This window comes from Stigmatopora argus, chromosome 5 (assembly GCF_051989625.1).
Source record: "Stigmatopora argus isolate UIUO_Sarg chromosome 5, RoL_Sarg_1.0, whole genome shotgun sequence".
NCBI lineage: Eukaryota > Metazoa > Chordata > Actinopteri > Syngnathiformes > Syngnathidae > Stigmatopora > Stigmatopora argus.
The window spans coordinates 16,029,026-16,050,617 of NC_135391.1; the positions used below are offsets into that span (position 1 = coordinate 16,029,026).

Sequence of the window (21,592 nt, forward strand, 5' to 3'; positions counted from 1 at the left end):
ATTCTGGTTGACATCAAGGCCCTAAAACAAGGGTGGGCAAACCGGTCCTCGAGGGCCGCCTGTGGGTGCAGCTTTTTGTTCTAACCGATCCAGCACAGACAGTTTAACTAATTAGATTTTGGCTGAAACAAGAAGCAAACTGATTGCACTTGTACGACACCAGATTGGTGAAAAGGTGTCTGTCTTCCTTATGGGTTGGAATTAAAACCTGTACCCACTGCGGCCCTTTGCAGAATAGTTTGCCCACCCCTGCCCTAAAAACACATTATAAAAAGGTTCATTCCAATTTTCTGCAATACAATAAAATTATTAATCAAAAACAACATTCAAACAAGCTTAAGTCATTGGCTTCCATTGACTGTGACATGCGTACAGTCCAATAGGAGGGTTGGCTGCAAAAGTTCATTTGCTGCCACCCCTCCCAAATCAAATGGATTGGACTCCTTCTGGTGATAAACTGATTTAAATTCCTAGCAGAATAATGAAAAGGGCCACGTAATATGATGCCTATCATCATCAGTAATGGCAGTGAAAGAGTTAAACAAAATGTAGTACAACAGAAATGAATGGAAAACTTTATTTCCATCTGAAAAGTTATTACAGCCTTTTTCATGAATGACTTATGACTAATGCAAACTTTAAAGAACTTGTGAAACATTTGAACATAAGTAAATTAAAACATTATCAACATGGACGTGCCATAAAACATGAATGCAGGTATTTTATTAAACAAATACAAAGACTCTTGCATGAGAAAAAAAATGTCTTCAAGAAACATTGGCAAAATAAATCCTCTTTTCTTTCTTTGCAAACTGTGCTTTGGATTCTTTCATCTCCACTTCGATCTTACTTTGGCTTTTTATTAGAACCACTGAGCCTTGTTTGTTCCCTCCAGGCAACAATATACAATTATGAAGAGTGGGTGAAAAAAATGAGCAGATTTTTCCCCTCTGAAAAACAGAAAGATGAGCACTGCTATCTGAACACCGAAATCATCAAATCAAATAATAAGCAAATGCTTTTTTTGTTGTTGTTGCTGAAACCAGGAGAGATGGGAATCAAATTAAAAGGAAATTAGGCCTTGAAACCATCAGCCACAGTTGTCTCATTACAGCACAAAGATAATCCTCAAAAGCATTAAACCACACACACATTTCCACACAGACTGGGCGGGCATGAGGGAGAAATAGGATTTCACAGCTAAAAGTTAAACAATAGTCACGACGTGAAGTGAGGGGGGAATAAGGGGAAAGTACATATTTAAGGAAGTGTCTAAGGTATCATGAGATTTAGCGTTGGCTTGAGATTTCACTAATGTCGCCACACATTAAAAGCATATTGCGTTAAGCCTTGAGTGGTTTAGGAAACTTGAGGAAAAAATGTTATCATGTTTGTGTCACATATTCCAGATTATGTGCAAGTGAGCAGTCACTTGTCACATCTAAGAACACAAGAAAAGGACTCTAGTGGAGGGGAAAATAGACATGTACTTTTCTTTAGCATCATTCAGGCTTAGAATAATATTGAGATCTTGGATTTGCAGACATGTGACAGTAGATTTATGTTGAAACGAGATATTCCTTAAATGGTGCTGAATTTATGTCATTTACACAGTTTCTCTCATTGACTGCCATTAATCGTCTCATCGCCGCATGGCCTTCCCAGTCAATACAGATTGGACATGTGGTGCTGGCAATGTAACTCAATCAGGGCCATTGTTTAATGAGTTAAAAGAATTATGACTCATTAAGAAAATAAAAAGCAATCAATCTGAGGTGTACCTCAGGACTCAAGTCAAACTTTGGTGATGCTCCAGTAATTATTATCAACTTTTGCGTGTGCAAGCCTTAGTGAGAGATGTTATGTGGCAATTTGCAAATTCAACAGAAAAAAATAAAACCATAAAAACCAAAAGTTGTAAAACAAATGCAAAATTCCCACAACGCAAATAGACATTCCTGCATTGACTTTTTAGAAGTTGTCCTCTAGTAAAGATTAATGTATGACATTAGCCGATATGGTTATTGTCCAGTCAGGATGGTTCTATGACATTATCTGCTTACTTCCGTCGTAAACATTTGTGTATTTTTAGTTTCTCAAAGCATTTGGAAATTGCCTGACACTTCTCGGCCACGGTAGAAATGACACCCGAGGAGTGAAGTGAGAATCTTAGAAACGCTAGAAAAATACACCAAAAGTCTCCCACTCTCCACACAATTCAGCGTTGTTTTACAACTCGAGGTGTTTGCTTTTGAGGGAGCTGCTGCGAGTGGTAACAATGTTGGACGTCTCTTCTATCTCCTCATCCTCTTTAGCTTCCATCACTTCGCCAAAGAACCTGAAGATGGACTCAAAGCTCATCCAGGAAGTCAACTCGTGCCGTTCTGTGCCTACAGGGATAGATAACACACACAAACAGGCTTTAGCTAGAAAGAAGCCTAGACTTTGCGTAACATTGCGATCAACCAATTCCTCAGGCCTGAAGCATGAGATTCAGGACAAACTCTGACCTGGTGGTCCAATGGGACAGCCTTAATGCGCTATCCAAGTAGATAGCTGATAGTCACCACCATTGGTTGGTCTTCTTACCATTTCAGGCCTTCCACACAAAAGCCTAGTTAGTCACAAAGGACGCACTAAGTGAAACCGGTGGAGCGGTAGGGCTTCACTCTAAAGAGTCGATTGAGGGAAGTGGAGGGAGAAGTGGGGAGAGGTGATTCCGGGGGTATATCAGGTGGGGTGGTCGTGTCAGGGTGCTAGGTTTCTTGATGACCCCGTCCAGGTTAGTCAGTTCCGATGTTGGGTGGAATCTGTTACAAGCACCTCAGTTTCCTTCATTCTCCCCTTTACTCGTGTTACACGGGCTGGACTACGATAAATTCCGATTGGAAGGAAAATATTTTTTGATACTGAATATGTATGCTAGGGCAAGGGTGGCAAACGTTGGTTCGCGGGCCACATTAAGGTCAATGCCATTTAATGTGGGCCGGACCATTTTAGATCTAAAATCTAGATTTTTTTTATTTTTCTAAATTGGATTAAAAGAACTGGATCAAAAGCCGTTTTTATAGATCTGCAACAATGTTTATTTGAGCTTTTTTTTCTTAGTAATGGAAATGTCTTTAATCATGTTTTTTATAAGTGGAAAACGGAAAATATTTGTATATTTATTTTTAGATTTTACAAAATGGCTTTTGAACTAAAAACACAAAAGAAAAAAATGTATAAAAAAAATTGCAATGATTGTTTTTAAAAAGGGGAAAATCAGGAAATGTAATGTACATCTATCATCATTTGATCCTAAAACAGAAAGTCGGCACTCATGATTTACTTTCTCGGGCCGCACAAAATGATGCAGCGGGCCAGATTTGGCCCCCGGGCCGCCACTTTGACACCTGTGTGCTAGGGGGTCAAATTGTTACCATTAAAAAGGTGCATTTACTCTACAGCAACTTGGAAAGGAACATTTTTAACTCTTAATACGAACTGTAGCCTACATAAGCATAAATTTATTAGTACCTTGACTGACGGATTTATGTTATTCCGGGGCCAGTACTACTCCTATTGATGTTAGATAGTAAGTGGTAACTATAACACAAATAATATCAAGCAGAATGGGTTACAACAATTCAATAAAATTCAAACATTGATCAAAAATATCATCTTTAAGATACCCTATTTTGTTCAAAAGAATGTTTTTTATTTAAAAAATTGAAATATTTCACCATATAAATTAACCAAAACTACAACCCTCTGAGACAGAACACATAACCCATTTCGGACTTTTGTGGCCTTTGACCTCATTACACTGAAATTCAATCACCTGTTCTATTTCTTGTTACAAACATATCTTGCAAGTTTGATAATGATCCCTTAATTCCACCTGAGTTATCTTGAATACAAACATACATACATTGAGACAGAGATACATACGTTAATAAATAAGACACACGTCTGTAATAACTAAAACATCAGAATTACTTTGTATTTATTGCATGCGGTGAAATGTTAAATGTGTACTAATTACTGTGTTAAATTGATGGAAGGCCCTTGAATAAATCCGAATGCAGGCAGACTTTTTAATCTTGGCAAATATCGTATTTTTATCCAAAGAAGTGATCCTGTATTGCCACGAGATTGGACATTTAAAAGCCTAATACGTAGTATAAATGTTTAATCTAAGCACGCGAGAAAAAGTAAGTCAATAAATCATCAAGAAGCTTCTAAATACATGAAATTATCATTAGGCTTTCCCATTTAAAAGTATAATAATCTTGCTGAATGAATGCCCCCCTTCCTACCCCCTAAAATTTCCCTTCCATTCCAGCATTGTGTAGAAGGAAATTGTCCTAGTGATCCAAAAATAAACAAATGAATAAATAAAAATATTTTGTCTTATTTTACTTCAGTGAAACTTAAAATGCAAAGATGAATTTATGAGTGGGGCTAACAGCGGTCAGTTAAAGTGAATTGGATGTCTATTACCATTAATGGCGACCAGAGACTTGATACTAATGCACGTACATAATTGTAAAAAAAATAAGGTAAATGCTGCAAACTGTTTCAGTTTTATTGCTTGTTTTTACCCGTTTCCAATGAAATTGCCACTCACACATCAAACAAAGTAACCTTGACGCTAGAACCCCAAGCTCCTCTGTGACTACCTGTAACTGAACTTTAAAAGACTTCATTTCTTTTCTTTTTCGTCCCAGTGGGAGATTAAATTTTTCCGAGTGAGTGCAGATATTTCGACTCCTGTGTTTACAGACAGAGGAATGAACGAATACGTCCCTGGAAGTTATGTGTTTTATTTATCTGCATATTTAAACCGTCACTACCTGTACATGTTTGCGGCGATAAGACTATTGAAAAAGGCTCTCCTAATTTTCTACGGAGGATTAAAAAAGGATAAGCTTTGTATCTAAAATCAGTTCCTGCCATGAGTAGAAAGCGGTAGAAAAGTGCAGCCTTGCTTTCCTTCCTTCTCCACTGTGTAGTTGAGATTGGCTATAAAAAAGGTAGACTAGAAGGCCGCGGGGATACAATTAGGAAGCACACCTTAAAGGCTCTCTCGCCGTCAAAGAGCCTCCGATGACCACCATGTCGACCCCGTGTTTATTAGACTGACCTCTGCCTGGATGCATTAATAGAGATGCCGTGTGTGTTTGTGTTCGCGCGAGACCGAACTAGAAGAAACTTCAAAGGTTACTGCCGTGTTTGTTCAAAGTTGTGTCTGAGAGATTGGGAATGAGGTACGGTTCTAGACCCAAGTCTCTGGTCAAATTTAGCCGTTTGGCAATCGTAAGAGCAAACGAGCTGAAGTTCTCGGCCCACGTGGCCTTCTCACAATGCTGATCTATCATTTATATCCAATTTAAGGCGAAATGTTGCTCCCGGACTACTTTTGACTTGTGTTTTGTCCTTTTTATCCCTCCAGCCTGAGCGATCAATGCCAAAGCACTCTAGCGTTCACCCTGAACTGGCGGTGAACTCCCACGGAATGCCGCCAGGATCTCCACCCTATCCCATCACTTGGGGGTCACCACTGTGCCAATATGCAGATGAGCTCCTGCCCCTCCGATGACTCTGGCCCAAAGCCCTGCCACTCTAGGTCCGACACGCGCACACATCAGCCCGGCCCTGACGCATGAAATGGACCTTTCACAGCGTAAGCGTACCCTTCAATTAATTGTCAAAGTGCGTCACACCTAATGGATGTTGTCATGTGATCATAGATTTACAGGCCGAACCTCGGCTGAAAGGCTGGTGGTGAAGTGGTGGGAGCATTACCTCAGCTATGCTACAAATCAATCTAATATCTTTAAAAGATGTGGGGATCAATGCAGTGTCATCCAGCTATATACTTTGTGTAAAGTGACCCCATAAACATGACGTGACGACGTTTTAGCGACTGCAGGAAAATGTTTATCAGGAGATAAGTGGAAGTATTTATGGGCAATTAAACTAAAAGACTCAAATAAAATCATAATGTTTTTGTCCCTCACTACAACGAATGACAACGAAAGCTGTTGTAATAAGTGTTGAAGATCCCTCAAGATTTACGAGTCAGAATTAAGTCCTCTGTACAGTCACACAAAATTTTGGAGGTGCCACAATGCACGATTCCACACTTCTTTTTTTGCAGCCTCAATTGAAGGGTGTTAAGAAAAGAATGTGAGAAGATGGAGGGGGCTGCATTTTAATGTACTGTTTATGAAAGTAATCCTAGTTTTACACTTGTGGGACAATTAATAAAATGTGTCACGTGCATCTGGAATAAGACTCAACCTCACTTTATGTGTTTGTCATTTAAATGTGATCTTCTATTTCCTACGCCACTTGCAGGAACTATGGAATGTGGAGGTTACATATTCGGTTCTGTTTTTGCTCAAGATAACACAAGAACAAATAAAGGGACTGCACTTAAACTTGAGGAAGATGTTTGTAACATGAAACACAAAACGTGATTACATTCTAGGGTAATAACGTCAAAGGTTACTGAGGTCAGAGAAAGTATTTGGATTAACCTATTTCACTCAGATTTGCAAGGTAGGTGATATGATGAGAAGAGAAAGAGTGACAACATTGTTTCCATGCTGGGTAAATATTTTTTCATACATTAAGTGCGAATTTCATCAAATAAAGCAATGCTTTGAATTGGTTGCTTAGGCGAAAATCCATTTTCTCAGTATGGTCCTCTAGTTATTATTATTATTATTATTTTTAATATTATTGTTTTTGTACATGAGATTGTATAACAATTTCGTTATACGCAGCTGTGTATGATGACAATAAAGGCTTTTGATTTGATTGAACATGTGATGTCAATTTAATGGCTTTGCAAGACACTATGGGTTCATTCATTCATTCATCTTGTATACGGCGCATCCTCAAAAGAGTTGCAGGGGTTGCCGGAGCCAAACTCAGCTGACTTTAGGTGAAAGGCAGACTATACCCTAGACTGGTCTCCAATAAGCTGTAGGGCACACAGAGAGACAAATGGCCATCCACACCCACAATCATACCGCCACCAGCAGGAATCGAGCTCGCACCTGCCTGCACCGAAGTCAGGGGAGTGAACCTCTACGCCACGAGGCGGCCAATCTATGTCAAAATGGCCGGAATTTTTTTCAATGCATTTTGTCTGGCCTTTTTTTCCTCCTGCAAACAGAAAATTTCAACTCATTCTCTGCCATTAAAGATGCCGGAGGTGCAAACGATTTTGAATGAATGGAGCTATTATCTGCTGCCACCCTCTCCATGTTGAAATGGATTGGACGTCTGTTGCTGTCAACGGCAGGCAAAGAGTTGTAATATATCTGAATACATTAAATTTGAATATCGACTAATCAATTCAATTTAAACAGATGCGGGTAGGAACTAAAATTATATTGATAAAATGGGAAATATTACCTGCTTATAGTTACATTTTTTGAACTGATACACATTAGAAAAATGATTTTTTTTCAATTTATTTAACAACGCTAAGGTGCTGTTTTTCTCTGGAAGCGCAGCGCAGATATTTGTGTGTCGGCTGTATCACTGTACCACAGCGTGCATCTGATCCCTGATATTTAGCCTGGTCGTCTGTCACAGCCACTGAAGACCTCTCAGGGTAATTGACTGACTGTTTGATCCTCGCCACTTGCAAGCATTTCCTCACGGATGGCGCACACACATACAAGCATACACAGTTGTTATCGTGAGTGTGCAGCGGGAATAGGGAACAAGAGAAGAGGAGAGATGTTGAAAAGGAAACACACAAACTCCTCCATAGCTATGGGCCATGCTTTCTTCCCTGCGCAGCAAACGCTGCATGCTGTTACAAATGGTAATCTGCTCTGATTGTCACCAATTTCAAAACAAACTCTAGGTGACTGAAAAGCCAAAGTGACGCCCCGAGTCATACTCCGACAGAAAGCTTGAATCAAAGTGTGCCGACTATAATGAGGTTCCATCTGGGCGAAATTAGTTAAAGTTGCAACAGTTAATTGCTTGTGTACAAATGGCCCATTTTTTTGCCATTCATAATTAAAGTCACGCAAAAAGGGTGACAAAGATAGATGTCCAATCTAATTTGAACTGGAAGTGCGATCATTTGCTCCTAGACCTCCCAGTGCAAATGGATTGGAGGTCTGACCCTGTTAACGGGTGTTTGTAAATAGACATTTTTTAAGTACATATTTTTTTTATGATTACAGTGACATTCACAGGTAATACTATACATATATAATGCAGGCACAGTACGGGCACCTTTCGTTATGTTTGAAAAAAAAACTCATTACGTATGTGAATATAATTTTGTGACTGAAACAATTAAAAAATATATTTTTATTTGATTTATGTTTATTGTTATTAATGTGTCGATTGTTAAGTTATGGGTGTATTTCATTCATTCATTTTATATATTACACTAAAGACGTTATTGGGCGACGTGAGATGTGCAGTAATTTTTAAAAGAATAAAATAATCTGTCAATCTGCTCTAGATTGAGACGGACTCAAAAACATGCCCCCTTCAGAATTCTGTTTAGGATGGCTCAAACATGCACGATTGTGTTCACAGAGCAAACATGCTAACAAAATTAGCATTAACACTAGCAAGTGCTAGTTGTTGATTGACAATCAGCACAGACATGGTTACAGAATCCTAGAACTGTCAGTACAAGCTGTTTTTAAAGCCGTATTAGATATATTCATTATTTTTCACTCATTATTTTTTTAGGGTTGTTATGATGGTCTTTATTCATTTTAATCTGACTTTACAGGACTTTTAATAGAAAGAAATTACTATATGGTGAGGTAAATAATTTATAGGTGTGAAATAGTAGCAAAAAAGGTCAATGATTTAATCACATTTATTATGAAAGTGATAAAATGAATGCCCCCCAAAATGTTCTATTTTATTACCTATGTGTGATGACAAACACATTAGGTGGAGATAATATGATTGAAACAAAAATAGATCTTTTTAATTTTATTCTAAAAAAAGAGTTAGTGAACGATCATCAGAGCTGAAGTGTCAAATATGAAGTGCCAACAATAACTGATGCACATGATATTAAAACATCCAGAAGCAAACATTTTCTCATTTCCTTTAGGATAAAAATGGAGCACAAACAAAACATTTTCTTATCAATCTCCTAACGACGGTAACCCTAAGCTTTTGCTTTATCTTGGTGTGGGGCCGGGCCGTACAATTTTGCAGTGAAACCTCGGTGGATGTAACTTTAGCCGGGCTGCGGTTTGTGGAAACTATCTGTTGCATGGATCAGAGGTGTAGAATCGCTATCTATATCCTGATTGTCAGACGGTCGGATTTCCGCTGCTGACGCTCTCTGATATTAGATGATCTTGCGGAGTGCAGGGGCAGAGTGTGAGTATGTGTGCATAGCGTCACTTTACGTGTATTTTTTTCTTGCTCGCGGACATGGAGAAAGGTCAAGAATGTCGTTTGGCCCCCAAGTGAGGCTGTGGACCATGTTGCCACTGGAGATGAGGTCAAAAGGAGCCCAGACAGGTGACAGCTGCTCAGCCCTATTGCCACAGACACTCGGACCTCTCAAAGAAAACACGCAAACCTTGTCCAAAAGCTAATTAAATCCAAATCTATCCTTCTCAGCGCCATGCAATTTCCACTCAGGGTGACAACATCCACAAATGGCATTTGCTTAACTCTTTTAGTGCCACTGACGATGTCCAAGTTTACATTACAATCGGCGTCCATTAAAACATTGTGTTTTTCGGAACAAAGTCTTTACTGTCGTGAATATGCACTTCTTTTATTGCCAGAAGCTAGTAGAAGCAGAGCGAGTGAAAGGCTGAACTGCTCTCTATTTGAGGTGAACACGTTGCTGGAGATATTATAATTATAGAAAGACCTGGTGGTAGAAAAATGGGAAATACCGCTAATGTTTAAAGTAGAAATGGAAGTTTTGTTGACACTGAAATCGATACGTGTTCTTATTTATCTATCTTCTGTACCGTATTTGTTCGAGTATAACATGCAAAATTTTGTGGGAAACCAGTTCGCCCAGGGAGCGCTATCCTTGCTCAAGAAGAATGGAATCAATTGTTTGATGAATCTGATGGTGATCAATCAAATTCTAAATATTATGATGATGAATTAGACTTTAAGGATTGTGTTCATGTTGGGTGTAGTTTGTTTTACCAGGTTTACGCACCATATGTTGTGAATAAATGTTTTGTCATGGCGACATGTTCAGCATTTGCCAGTTACCAGTATGTACAATCCTTGGTGTGAGCTGAGAAAAAGTGAAAAAAAATGTATTCTCATTTTTAGTCACAAATTTTGGGTATGCGTTATACACAGATGCGCGTTATACTCGAATAAATACAGTATATTTCATCAACCTGCATGTGCATTCTATCAGAATTTTCATCTAAACTTTCTTCCGGATCAACGCAGCCAAAGTTTGCCATTTTTTTAAACTCCCATCTACATAAAATAAATAAATAAAAAACCTTTACAATAGCAAACCAGAAAATATTGAAGAAAAACGACTTGACAAGTATCAAAACAGTTTGTTTTCACTAAAGAAAAAAGAAAAGAAAAGAAAAATACTACAGATGCTTCCTCTTGAATGCAAATTATTTTTAATGCTAGTCAGTTAAGCGGGATCTGCATTTCCTTCTCGTACTGCTTTTAATTACTTGTCTTATTATTATATGCTGCTGTTGGACAAAAACAAGGTAGAACTCATTAAACGGGAAAAGATGAGGAACCTGAATTGCTAGCTACAGGGGCTGTTCCAGGAACTCACTTAGAATAAAAAAAAGGAGTAGGGAGACATTGAGAGAAATGAAAATGTCATTGAAATCATAAGCAGCTTTAGATTTGATTTGTAAGAGAAGCAAATAAATACCCCCCAGTAAAAAAAACATTATATAAATATTTTATAACCAAGTTTCATGAAAAATTATCATGGTCATATCAAGCTGATAACACAAAGTGCTGACGTTTACTCTCTTTGTCACTCTTTGTTCTTCTCGCCTTCCCTCCTTGACGCCACCCACCCAGACAGTTTTTTTTCTTCAAATTGATGTGAAGGAGTGGCCTTGCTCTGTCAAAAAGTACCCTCGCTTTTATAGACTTGTAGCGGAGTATTTACAAGATAACCCCAAACCAAGGACAACACGGCCTATTTCATTACAGTCACTCTTCCTCTCTTCAGTAGCAAAAGCAAAGGCTAAACGTGCTCTGGCCGTGAGAGCATAATTCTGTACCAGTTTCTAAATTTTGATCCATGCAAATGCAACAAGATTCTTAAAAATATAAAAAGAAAGAGATATTAGCAACTTTTACTAATTGGCACTTCATTACAACATTACATGCTAACAGGTGTCTTTTTGTTGAGATCCCCCTGTCTAGAATCTCGCGAGACTTGCAAGTATCTCTATAACTGCCGCTTTCTCGTTTTTTGAATATTTTTTACCCTGAGCTTGGCCTCCAGTGGAAAAAAATAAAAAAAAACGAGCAAGCGGCAGTTATGGAGATACTTGGAAGTCTTGCGAGACTGAGAGAAGCTGGTAGACACCAAATTATGTGGGTCTTTTCACCCTTCTGTTAATTTATAAATGAGTTTGTCTCGATTAGGCAATCCATTTAGTTTTATTGTATGTTCATTCTCAGCCAGTCCTCGATTGGACGTCTGCTAACGTCAATGACAATAATTAAAAATAAAATGGAATAGACAGTATCAGTTCTCTTTGTTATTTAAAATAATTTTATTTATCAAACGAACTATTAGCAAATAAGGGGAACCAGCAGTTTTCTGATTTAACCTCTGGAAACAGGCGTTTATCCTTATAATCAGGCGATATTGGTAAATATCTGCTTTTACTTTGTAAAACTGTAACACAATATCCAAGATCAGTGCACATTTCCTAGTAAAATACCCACAGAAATAAAACTGTAAACAATATGTTTTATAGTACATTAGGCGATTTGCTCACCCATTGCAAAAATAATCAGCAATTAATCGACTTTCACAATAATCTTTGGCAGCCCTAGTTGGAGCTTCAATGGCAAACACTCTGGCGCTGCTAGCTCGCCTGAAACCTTTTTGTTTTTGGCCTATTGAGTGAGGGGCACTGGAGAGCACAATGTGTTTGAAAAAGCGGCATGGCTAAAAGATTGGCTATTAGCAAAGACATGCCCGTGTGCCTCCACATAGACGTGCGTGGGTACAACTCACATGAGCACGCAACCTCTGCTCCACTTCAACACAATGAGGTCTGAGCCACACACAGACAGACATGCACAGTGCAGACACTCTTTGGCACCTTTGAGGACAATGGCAGGCAAAGAGAAACACACACACTTACACACACATTTCCACAATTTGAGACATGCACACATCATTGAGCGACAAAAGAAGTGGTGGAGAAGGTGAGGGGTACGAGTGGGCCCCCTGCACCTGTAGGAAAGACAGCCTACATTCAGCGTCAATGTTCAGTGAATGGACAGCCTTGAGAGGGAGAACCCCCACACTGCCTTGGTGATCACGCACACCTTGAATAGAGACCTCTTTCAATCACCGGGTTGTGGAAGTTCACTACACTAATGCCAAAATCATTGTCCAATGCAAGGTAGTATTTCATACCTTAAGGGTAAATGGAATAGTTCATGGAAATATTTTTGAAGGGATTTCATTCATTGTTCTTTTATAAAAATACACCATGCTAATCTCTTTCCTGGGGCTGTAAATGTCTCACTTTGCACATTCAGTGCTTATCTTGTGAATACAAAATGTGTATAGTATATTATAATTTTCACACAATCTACAAACGTGTGGACATGAAAAGGGTGGAGAAAAAAACATGTCCTTGAACAAAAGTAGTCATGATGGGTCACATGCCTCAGTATTGAGTAGACTTTTGAGCATGTCATGAAGAAAAGACTTGATCACTGTCAATGTCAAGTCAATTCAGTGCACAAGGACGATTCGATCAAATGATTTTGTGGGGACTGCCATTCTGGTCTCTAATTTACTCATGAATTTGCAGGTCAAGAGTCAATAATCAATTTGGATCAGGTATGCCTGCCACCTGTAGAGATTCACTTGCCTGACTTTGGTGCGGGAAGGCACAGCCTTGATTCCCGCTGATGGTGGTATGATTGTGAGTGCAAATGGTCATCTCGGTGTGCCCTATGGCTGACTGGCGACCAGTCTAGGGTGTGGTCTGTCTTTTGCCCGAAGTTGGCTGGGATAGGGCCCTCGCAACCCATAAGATGATGAATGTTGACTTTGAAGAGCAGCACGTGAGCCTGGAGTGGCTTTTTTTGTCTCAAATGCTATTTACATTTTGAGCTACTTGTCACAGACCTTGTGATCCTGCGTGATTCAGAGACGCGAAGGTTGCAGGCGGTCCATGTGTTTTATGTGTGGAAAAAAAACTGAAGGCAGGGAGTTGGCGAGGTGTGCCAAAGAGAGGACTGCGGATGAGGTAGAGAGGAGATGAGAGAGGTCAGGTGGGGGAGGAGCGGGGCAGGGGTAGAGATAACTAGGAGTGGGTGTTGAGGGCGGGACAGGTCTGAAATAGATCACTTAAGGGAACAAAGTGTAATTAATGGGTCGACATAGATAAGAGGGCTCTGGCCCTATCGGGGGAATGTGCTAATGGAGTTGACACACACTCAACAAGATCACTGGACGGGCCTATTTATTGTACGTGCGTGTGGGAGAGCGCGAAGGTGACAGGTTAACACAGTTTCCTCACCAATGAAGATCCCGGTAATCAGAAAAAAAGCCAGAAGGAAACAGACCCAGACATATAAACACGCAAGTATTTTGTTTTCTCCAACTTGAGTCAATCATGTAACACAAACACGTACATGAGACAGCAAGAAACTCACGTAGATACGGCGCGTCAAGTCAAAACATGAAGGATGTTATTAGTGTTGGCGGGCTACAGTCAGTTTTGTGGTAGGGATGTGCTTGTTTATGGTGTGATGGAGTGGGAGGAAGCTGCATGCTGGAGACAGGGTCAGACCTCAAGTTTTCGAAAGAGAAGCAAATTGACACAAAGCTCCCTTCTGACTTCCTGTCTGCGTGCGTCCCTGCGTCAGGGGAACCCGGCTGGAGCCAAGCAGCCTGCTCAAGATAAGTTTGCGTGTGGAAGCGCGTGTGCGCTGGGTAAGTCTCTTGGGTTTGGAGTCTGGCCCGGGACATTGGGGGAAGTTCTGCTGGTGCCCACGTGCCTAGGAATAGTGAGATGGCTGCAGATGGACAGGGCAAGACAAGGAGGATTTCCCTTGTTTGTCTGAGAGAATGTAGCAGTCTTGACTTACGCAGCCCGTCCCTCATGTCGTGCATCTGTGCCTCCGTGAGGTCAGATATCAGACTGCTATTGTTTGTGTATGTCTGCGTGCGTTTGTGTGTCTTCAGGGTCACAGCCTCACGAGCCATGTTTTTAGTGGGACTTAGCTAGACAAACCGAGCCTATGTTATTACACTGCATGACATAATAATGGAGACTCCGTAGAACGAGCATTAGCTTTGGACCAAGACAAAAGAGTAACAAATTTTGTTGCAAAAAAACGGAAGATGGAGAGGGACTCATCTCCAAACTGTCAGGACAAGGGGAGAAGAGCCTCAAAGACTCAGTGACAGACAGACGCCTGCTCCCGGCGTATCTCTACTTTGTCCTTGGACTGTCTGACTAGCACTGGAGGAGGCGAGCACGATGGGAGCCAGTGAGCGGGAACAAGAGAGAGGGAACTTGCAGATGACAGAGAGGGAAAGGAGAGGTAGAGAGAAAAGAGGCACCCCCCCCAATGACATCGAAAGAGATAACTCTCACCCGCCAGAGCCTCTTTTCTCCTGCTATCACTTTCCCAGGCAGTACCTCTTCCACATAAGGCCTCAAGGGTGACTGGTTTAAACTTGGTGTACATGTGTCAATGACTGAATGACAGAGTGAGGATATGGCACGTGTGAAGGTGAAAAAGGTAAACGATGTTAAAATGTTAAATGAAATGAACCAAATTTACACACAGAGTTAGGGGCAGCCCGTGGTGGAGTGGTTAGTGTGTTGGCCTTACAGTTCTGAGATTGAGGGTTCAATCCCAGGTGGATTCCGAATTTTGTGTGTGGAGTTTGCATGTTGTCCGGGCATTTGTGGGTTTTTTTCCGGGTACTCCGGGTTCCTCCTACATCCCAAAAACATGCCTGGTGGGCTGGTTGAACACTCTAAATGGCCCGTAGATACGAGGGGTAGCATGAATGGTTGCTTGTCTCCTTGTGACCTGTGATTGCCTGGCAACCAATTCAGTGTGTCCCCCACCTATTACCCACAGTTGGCTTGGATAGGCTCCAGCATGCCTGCAACCCTTGTGAGGCTCAGCGGTATGGACAATGAATGAATAAATTGAGTTAGCGCTATGCTTAAGGTATTTTAGGTGTTTTAAAAAAGAATGTATTCTCTTCTCTTCACAATTAATACATCATAGGGCTCTCATTTAAATCATTGACTGCCAGTGATGAAGCTAGGTATTTAATCTATTTGGATTGGTGGTCAGTCCCTCCCAGTGAAAATGGATTGGACATCTAGCAACATCAATGGCAATGAAACATGAACATTCACAGCCAGTCCTCTGGGTTTATACAGGCACTTGCATTTGAATATTAAAATAAAAATTTAAAAAACTCCTCAAGAGGTAATATCAAAAATAAAATACAAACGTTGGGGTTGGGGAAAAAAAGTCTGGTTTTAGGGACCAATGTGTGTTCTCTTTATAATGGTCAAAAGGCCCTAGATTTGTTTCATGAATATTTAATATAATTATGTGCATGTAATTAGTAAAGCTGGAAAGCCTGTTAATGAAAAGTAACTTAATCCAGTATATAGACTAAGTGTCATTATGGTTGGTGTCTCGATTGATTCCTGGGGAAGCGATGTATGGATCACGACACCAGCAACAGCTGGCTTGTCTCTTGATTGAAAGTTAACTAGTGGAAAACAACCCATTTGGTCTACCACTGGGTCAAAACCATGTTGAAAACAGAAGAGGCAAACAGCAGGCAATGACTAAATTCTCCTGCTGCCACTATTTTTGAAAGAGCTCCCCTTTGTTGACGCAAACTACTGTGGGGAAAAGTTAACCTTTTGATAGGCTGCTTCCAGCACAGCTGTTTGTATTTTTCATCAAGATGCATGAGTCAGAAAATGAATAATTATCTCCTTTTAGTACAAAGTGAGGGGTGTGATTTCAGCCCCTGTCTGGTTGCAATAAACGAACTGAACCCTGACATAGAAGAAAAACTGACAAGAGGCACATTGAGCAACTCTAATATAACAAAATGTAATATGTATTTAATGTCACATTGTGTGGAATACAATGAAAAATAAATAAAAACCTGTGCATAATCTGCACATACGTTACTCCAGACACCGACCCAAAACAACATCCACAAGACATCTAACAGGATCATATAACAACCAAAAGACATGCTGCTCATCACCTTTCAGCCAGGCTTGCTGAGATAACTGATGAGCGCACAAAAGTCCTGCCTCTTTACGCATGAAGGAAGGGGTTCACAATTTCTGATGTCTACCGTCCAACTATTCTAGACCCCTGATCTTGTTCTGGGTATCAAGTGAGCAAGAGTCTATCCAAGCAGCCCTTGGGGAAAGGTAGGGTGCACCTCTTCTAGTCAATCACAGGTTTACCCATAAAAAATACAAAGTTCTTGCAAATGCAAGGAGATTTAAAATACAGAGCAAACTGAAAACATAAAAAGTGTAAAGGAAATAACCTTTGCCATTGAAATCATATGAAAATTTGTAACTGATGCATTTTTTTACTCACTCAATGGCTACCAATATCGGCGATAGATGTCCACTCCTTCTGAACTGGAAGGGTTGACAGCATATATACATTTGGTCAGGTCATTTGCTGCTACCCCTACCAGTCAAAATGGATTGTACATTTATTTGGGACAAACTAACTCACAATTTACAGCTAAAGAATGCAACGAGAAATTATAGGACTTCTATCATCATGGTCACTGAAGGAATAAGAGCTTTTTTTTAAAGACACAGTTGTAACTGTTAGCTTGTCTTACGTTTCCATTTATCAATCAATTTTATTTGTCAATGATGCTCTCTCCTTCGCTTCTGTTTTTTTGCCTTCCTCCAACAGTCACTGCTTATGTATTCCGCTGCATACTTTAGTCTTCTTCCTCAGCTATATAATCCATTCTACTGTAGTATTTGTGTTCGCAGAAAATTCCCACTGTGTCTCTGGGGATGGAACTGCGTTTTTCTCTGCTTTGCTTTCTCTTCTTTATGCCTTGTGCATTTGTACACTGGCAAAGCCTCCTCTGCAAGCAGCAAGACAAGACTGCTGCATCTACAACTATCCCACCTGGGAATCCACAGTATGACGTTACAATCCACTCAAATCCACAGGATGCTTTTTTCAACTTTCTTTCTCACTCAGGCAGCTTTTTTTCTCTCTTTCCTACATATTCTAGCTACCTTGCTTTTACATTTTATTCTCTGTGCCTACTTTATCTTGTTTTTTCATAAATATTTTCTTAACACGATTATCACACTATTCTTTCTATGACCCTTTTCACCTTAATGCTCTTGCTCATTTACTCTATCTGATTGTATGGTTTTTATCTTCATTCTTTTAATAAACAAACCCAATACAAACTAAAATCAAAACAACAAAAATACCCTGACAGCTACCACTTTACAAACTGCTAACAGGATAGCTGTCATTACTTAAAAACTAAACAAAAAAATATAAAACAACACAATGAGTATTTAAACATGATTATAAAAAAGTGAGGGAGGGCTATGTAGAGCGTTTTTAAGATAATTCCCAAAATATTAGTTTCAAATCATTTCAAATTTACAATGCTCCCCAAAAAATATATTTAGATTCCTTCAGATTTGCCTCGCCAAAAGCAAGCTAATGAAGTGTGTTAGGTTTGTGTTTCTTGCCGGAATTAAATGTAAAAATTGAATATAAAATTAAATATATAAAAACAATTTTAAATGAAAAAAATAATAACACATTAATTTTGAAAAAAATATTGTTTAATTTAAAAAAAATAAAATAAACAATGACATTTTTTCTTGTTTTTTATTATTTTTTAATTTAAAAAAAATCCATTAAAAATGAAAGTGATATTTGCTCTTAAGAGCCTCAGAAGATATGTCTAAATGATTAACCATAATGAAAAAGATGACCTTCAGACCACTTTTTTATTCATTATCGGCCGTTGACACGATAGACGTCAAATCTATAAGTTAAAATAAGGAATACCTTTAATAGTTACAAAAGTAGGGGAGTTGTTCATCTGTGTGTGGTCAATGTCTGATGAAATGTCGATTTCACAGTGATTCTGGTTTGTCTATCACCTTCAATGGCAGCTAGTCAGTCAGTATCAGCTCACACTTATAAATAGAAAAGGTTGTATAAAAAGAACGAGTAATTCACACATTAAACCATGAGCCGAAACACAACAATTAAACACGGATTTCATTTTGGAGGCAGCGATTCTGTTGAAATGCAAAGTTTTACAGTGAAACGATAGGGTGTGTGAGATTTCCTCGACCTGCTGTCTATGGACAAGGTCTCCAGTTAATTACATTTCTAACTCCATGCCTATTATATTTTCAGCTATCCTTGGAGATTAACATGGAAGCCCCTAAATCCACTACACAATCTCCATTTCAGTCATCAAGACTTCTTTTCTTTTTTTTAAAGAGCTTCATATCATCTGTTTGATATGGGGGACGGGAGACTGTATACATGTATTTGTGTGTGCAAATACATGTGCATGCATCATTCATTTGGCGATTTGTCTGTTCTGTCGTGACGGATAAAGATGTAGTGAGATCCGCGCTTATTCTAGCCATTGGCTGGGTTACATGAAATCCATTTCGAATGACAATTAGGAAAAGCTCCCTAAATCTGAATAAATAGGCAAAAAGCAAATGAAATGTAATTCCATTTCACAGGAGTTCATGGTGGTGGTACACACACACAAAAAAATGTTAGAACCGGATGCCAGTGTGTATAGAAGTCATAAAACAAAGAACAAGATGTCAAGGTAACATCATAAAAGCGGTCTCTGGAAAATAATCCCACAGTGTAAATGACAATTTCATACAACTACAATTGTGAAGCATGACACACCTTTGCCAAGTATATGCAGACATACAGTGACATGCACCCAGACGAGACGATTGGTAAGGTATGTTTGTTTGGGTGGAACCTGACCCTGTCTGTACCCTAAAGCGTACTATACAGTACATGCACATTGAAACAACTGGATACATGAGCTGGCCGGTGCAGTGCTCTGAGTCTCACAGGGGCTGTCACACATTCTCAGATTAAAGTGACCCTTGCAATGGGGGGCACACACCTGTGCCATATGGAGGAACCTCATGAAAACATTCTTTGACAAAAGTAAGGGTGTTTCATTAATACTTAAGCCATTATTGGGCACACATTTAAAGCCTAAAATATATGGCATATTAAAGAAACAAGTTTGCAGTGTTATTGGGGGCCAAAACTAGACCATGTTTGTTTATATTTAGTTGAATTTTATTAGTCGTTTTTAAAAAATTTAATTCACCAAATATACAAAAATACAACAATAAATAATAATTCTAATATTTTTTATTTTGTACTGCTTATTTTAACAAGGGGCATGGGGGTGCTGAAGCATTTCCCAACCAATTATGGCAGCATGCGGGGGACACTGAATTGGTTGCCAGCTAATCACAGGGCACACAGAGACAGACAACTATTCTCGCTCACACTCATATCTAAGGTCAATTTAGAGTGGTCAACCAGTATACTATGCATGTTTGTGGGATGTGGGAAGAAACCGGAGTACCCAGAGAAAACACACTAAACTCCACAAATGGAGGCCGAAACCCCCTGGGGATTCAATTCTTGATCTTATAACTGTGAGGCGGATGTCCAAAACACAGTTTTATTGGGCCAGATAAAAAGAATTATAATTTGAGATAACATTTTGAGTCATATAGGCCTCACCCACAGGTACCAAATGAGGGAAAAAAATAATTTCAATTGACCAAGGAACTGAAGAAGACTTTGTATGAGTCTCGGAGAGGGAAAGGAGAAATACAGTGACATATTCAACAGATACAGAAACTAGAAAAACTGTGTGCCTATTTTCTTAGCTACTTTTTAGCTGTTTATTGTGTGTCAGCATCTGTATGCGCATGACTGATGTCACGTTCCTCACACATTGGCTGCGCTTATAAGCACGGTCCTTTTTTTAAAACATAATTTTCTCCATTATCAGAGGTTTAAGAAATGTGCGTTTCGCATACTTAAACATTTTGTGCAACCAATCTTTCACAAGAAGGTCATTTATACTAGGTGCTGTCTAGAGCTTTTATATAAATTCCAGCTAAATCAAAGTGAGAATCGCCCTCTCAATGACACTGAGGCGAAGACCTCATGTCAGAAAACAGTGATATGCAAGTTGGCTGGCAGCCAATCTTTAAAAAAAGCTCTTGACAACATTGTAATAGGAGTGTTTGTGTAACATAATGCTTCACGTGTGGTGTCTGTTCACTAGCACATGCACACTACAGTGCGCACACCATCAAGCATAAAGTTTAACCACCACACAAATCTGCGGGGCTTTAGCGGAATGTAAGCGAAAAGTATCACTGCGTTATTTTGAACTCGCTTCCAGACAATAGGAGACAAATGGACATAAATTAAGGAGCATTGTTTCACATGCAAACAACAGAACAAAAACCATGTACAGTAATTCATCCGTAGAATGACTAGGAGTTACGACCCTAGGGTTTAGATAGTCAGGATTGGGTGGAGAGGTGGGGTGTTCATGCGGGGCTCTGGGCATGTGGGTCCTGTCCTGCCCTCGACCTGCGAATGCTGGCGCACCCTGCCCTGCAGCTGGCTAAATAAAGAGCCCCAGGGTGGGCTGGACAGGGCGGCAGGAGAAACAGACACAGAGTCGGCATTACCCAGTTAATCTCATTAGGGAGGCAGACCTGCCAAGCTATTAGGGGTCAGCCAGAGTACCACGTCACTCAATGCACCTTTGGCACTCCCTGTAACCCCCAGGCAGGTTTGAGCTAAGAATTACACTTTACTACACTAAAGGGTGTGGGGTGAAAAGAGTGTGAGCTTGGAAGTAAAGGTTCGGTGCAGGCAATAAAGATAGGCTTTGAGATTCAGTTCGATTGAAGGTAAAAAAGGTCGAAAGGACCAGACAGGGAGCAAAAAAGTAAACTGAAAATATGCTAACTTTAGAAAGCGAAAGGATGAATAACAAGGTTTTGATTCTGTAGCTTGTTTTAATGTACTTAGATAAATGGAATGACTAGAAAGGGCCAAAGCAAATGAAGGGATGGCCTAATTATAAAATACCAGACAAAATTAGCAGTTTAATGTAGCAGAGACTTTAAGATTGAATCATTCAAAAACTCTAAAATTCCATAGTGTAAATTGACGATATTGCAGTATATATTTTTTTGGAAATCCTAAAATATTTACATGAGCACAAGAATTCTCCTCTTCCTCTCATTTTGCAGGCACTACT

At 39.6% G+C, this 21,592-nt stretch overlaps 1 protein-coding gene across 2 annotated transcripts in view; it reads right to left on the minus strand.

The window, feature by feature from the left end:
• Positions 1-563: 563 nt before the first annotated feature.
• The window catches only part of arb2a (ARB2 cotranscriptional regulator A), a 139,126-nt gene continuing 118,097 nt past the window's right edge, over positions 564-21,592 (minus strand). For both annotated transcript variants that reach the window (XM_077600198.1, XM_077600197.1), the window contains one exon: positions 564-2,390. In XM_077600198.1, the coding sequence (XP_077456324.1) occupies positions 2,230-2,390 (161 nt within the window). In that variant the 3' untranslated portion in view covers positions 564-2,229. The remainder of the gene's footprint in view (positions 2,391-21,592) is intronic.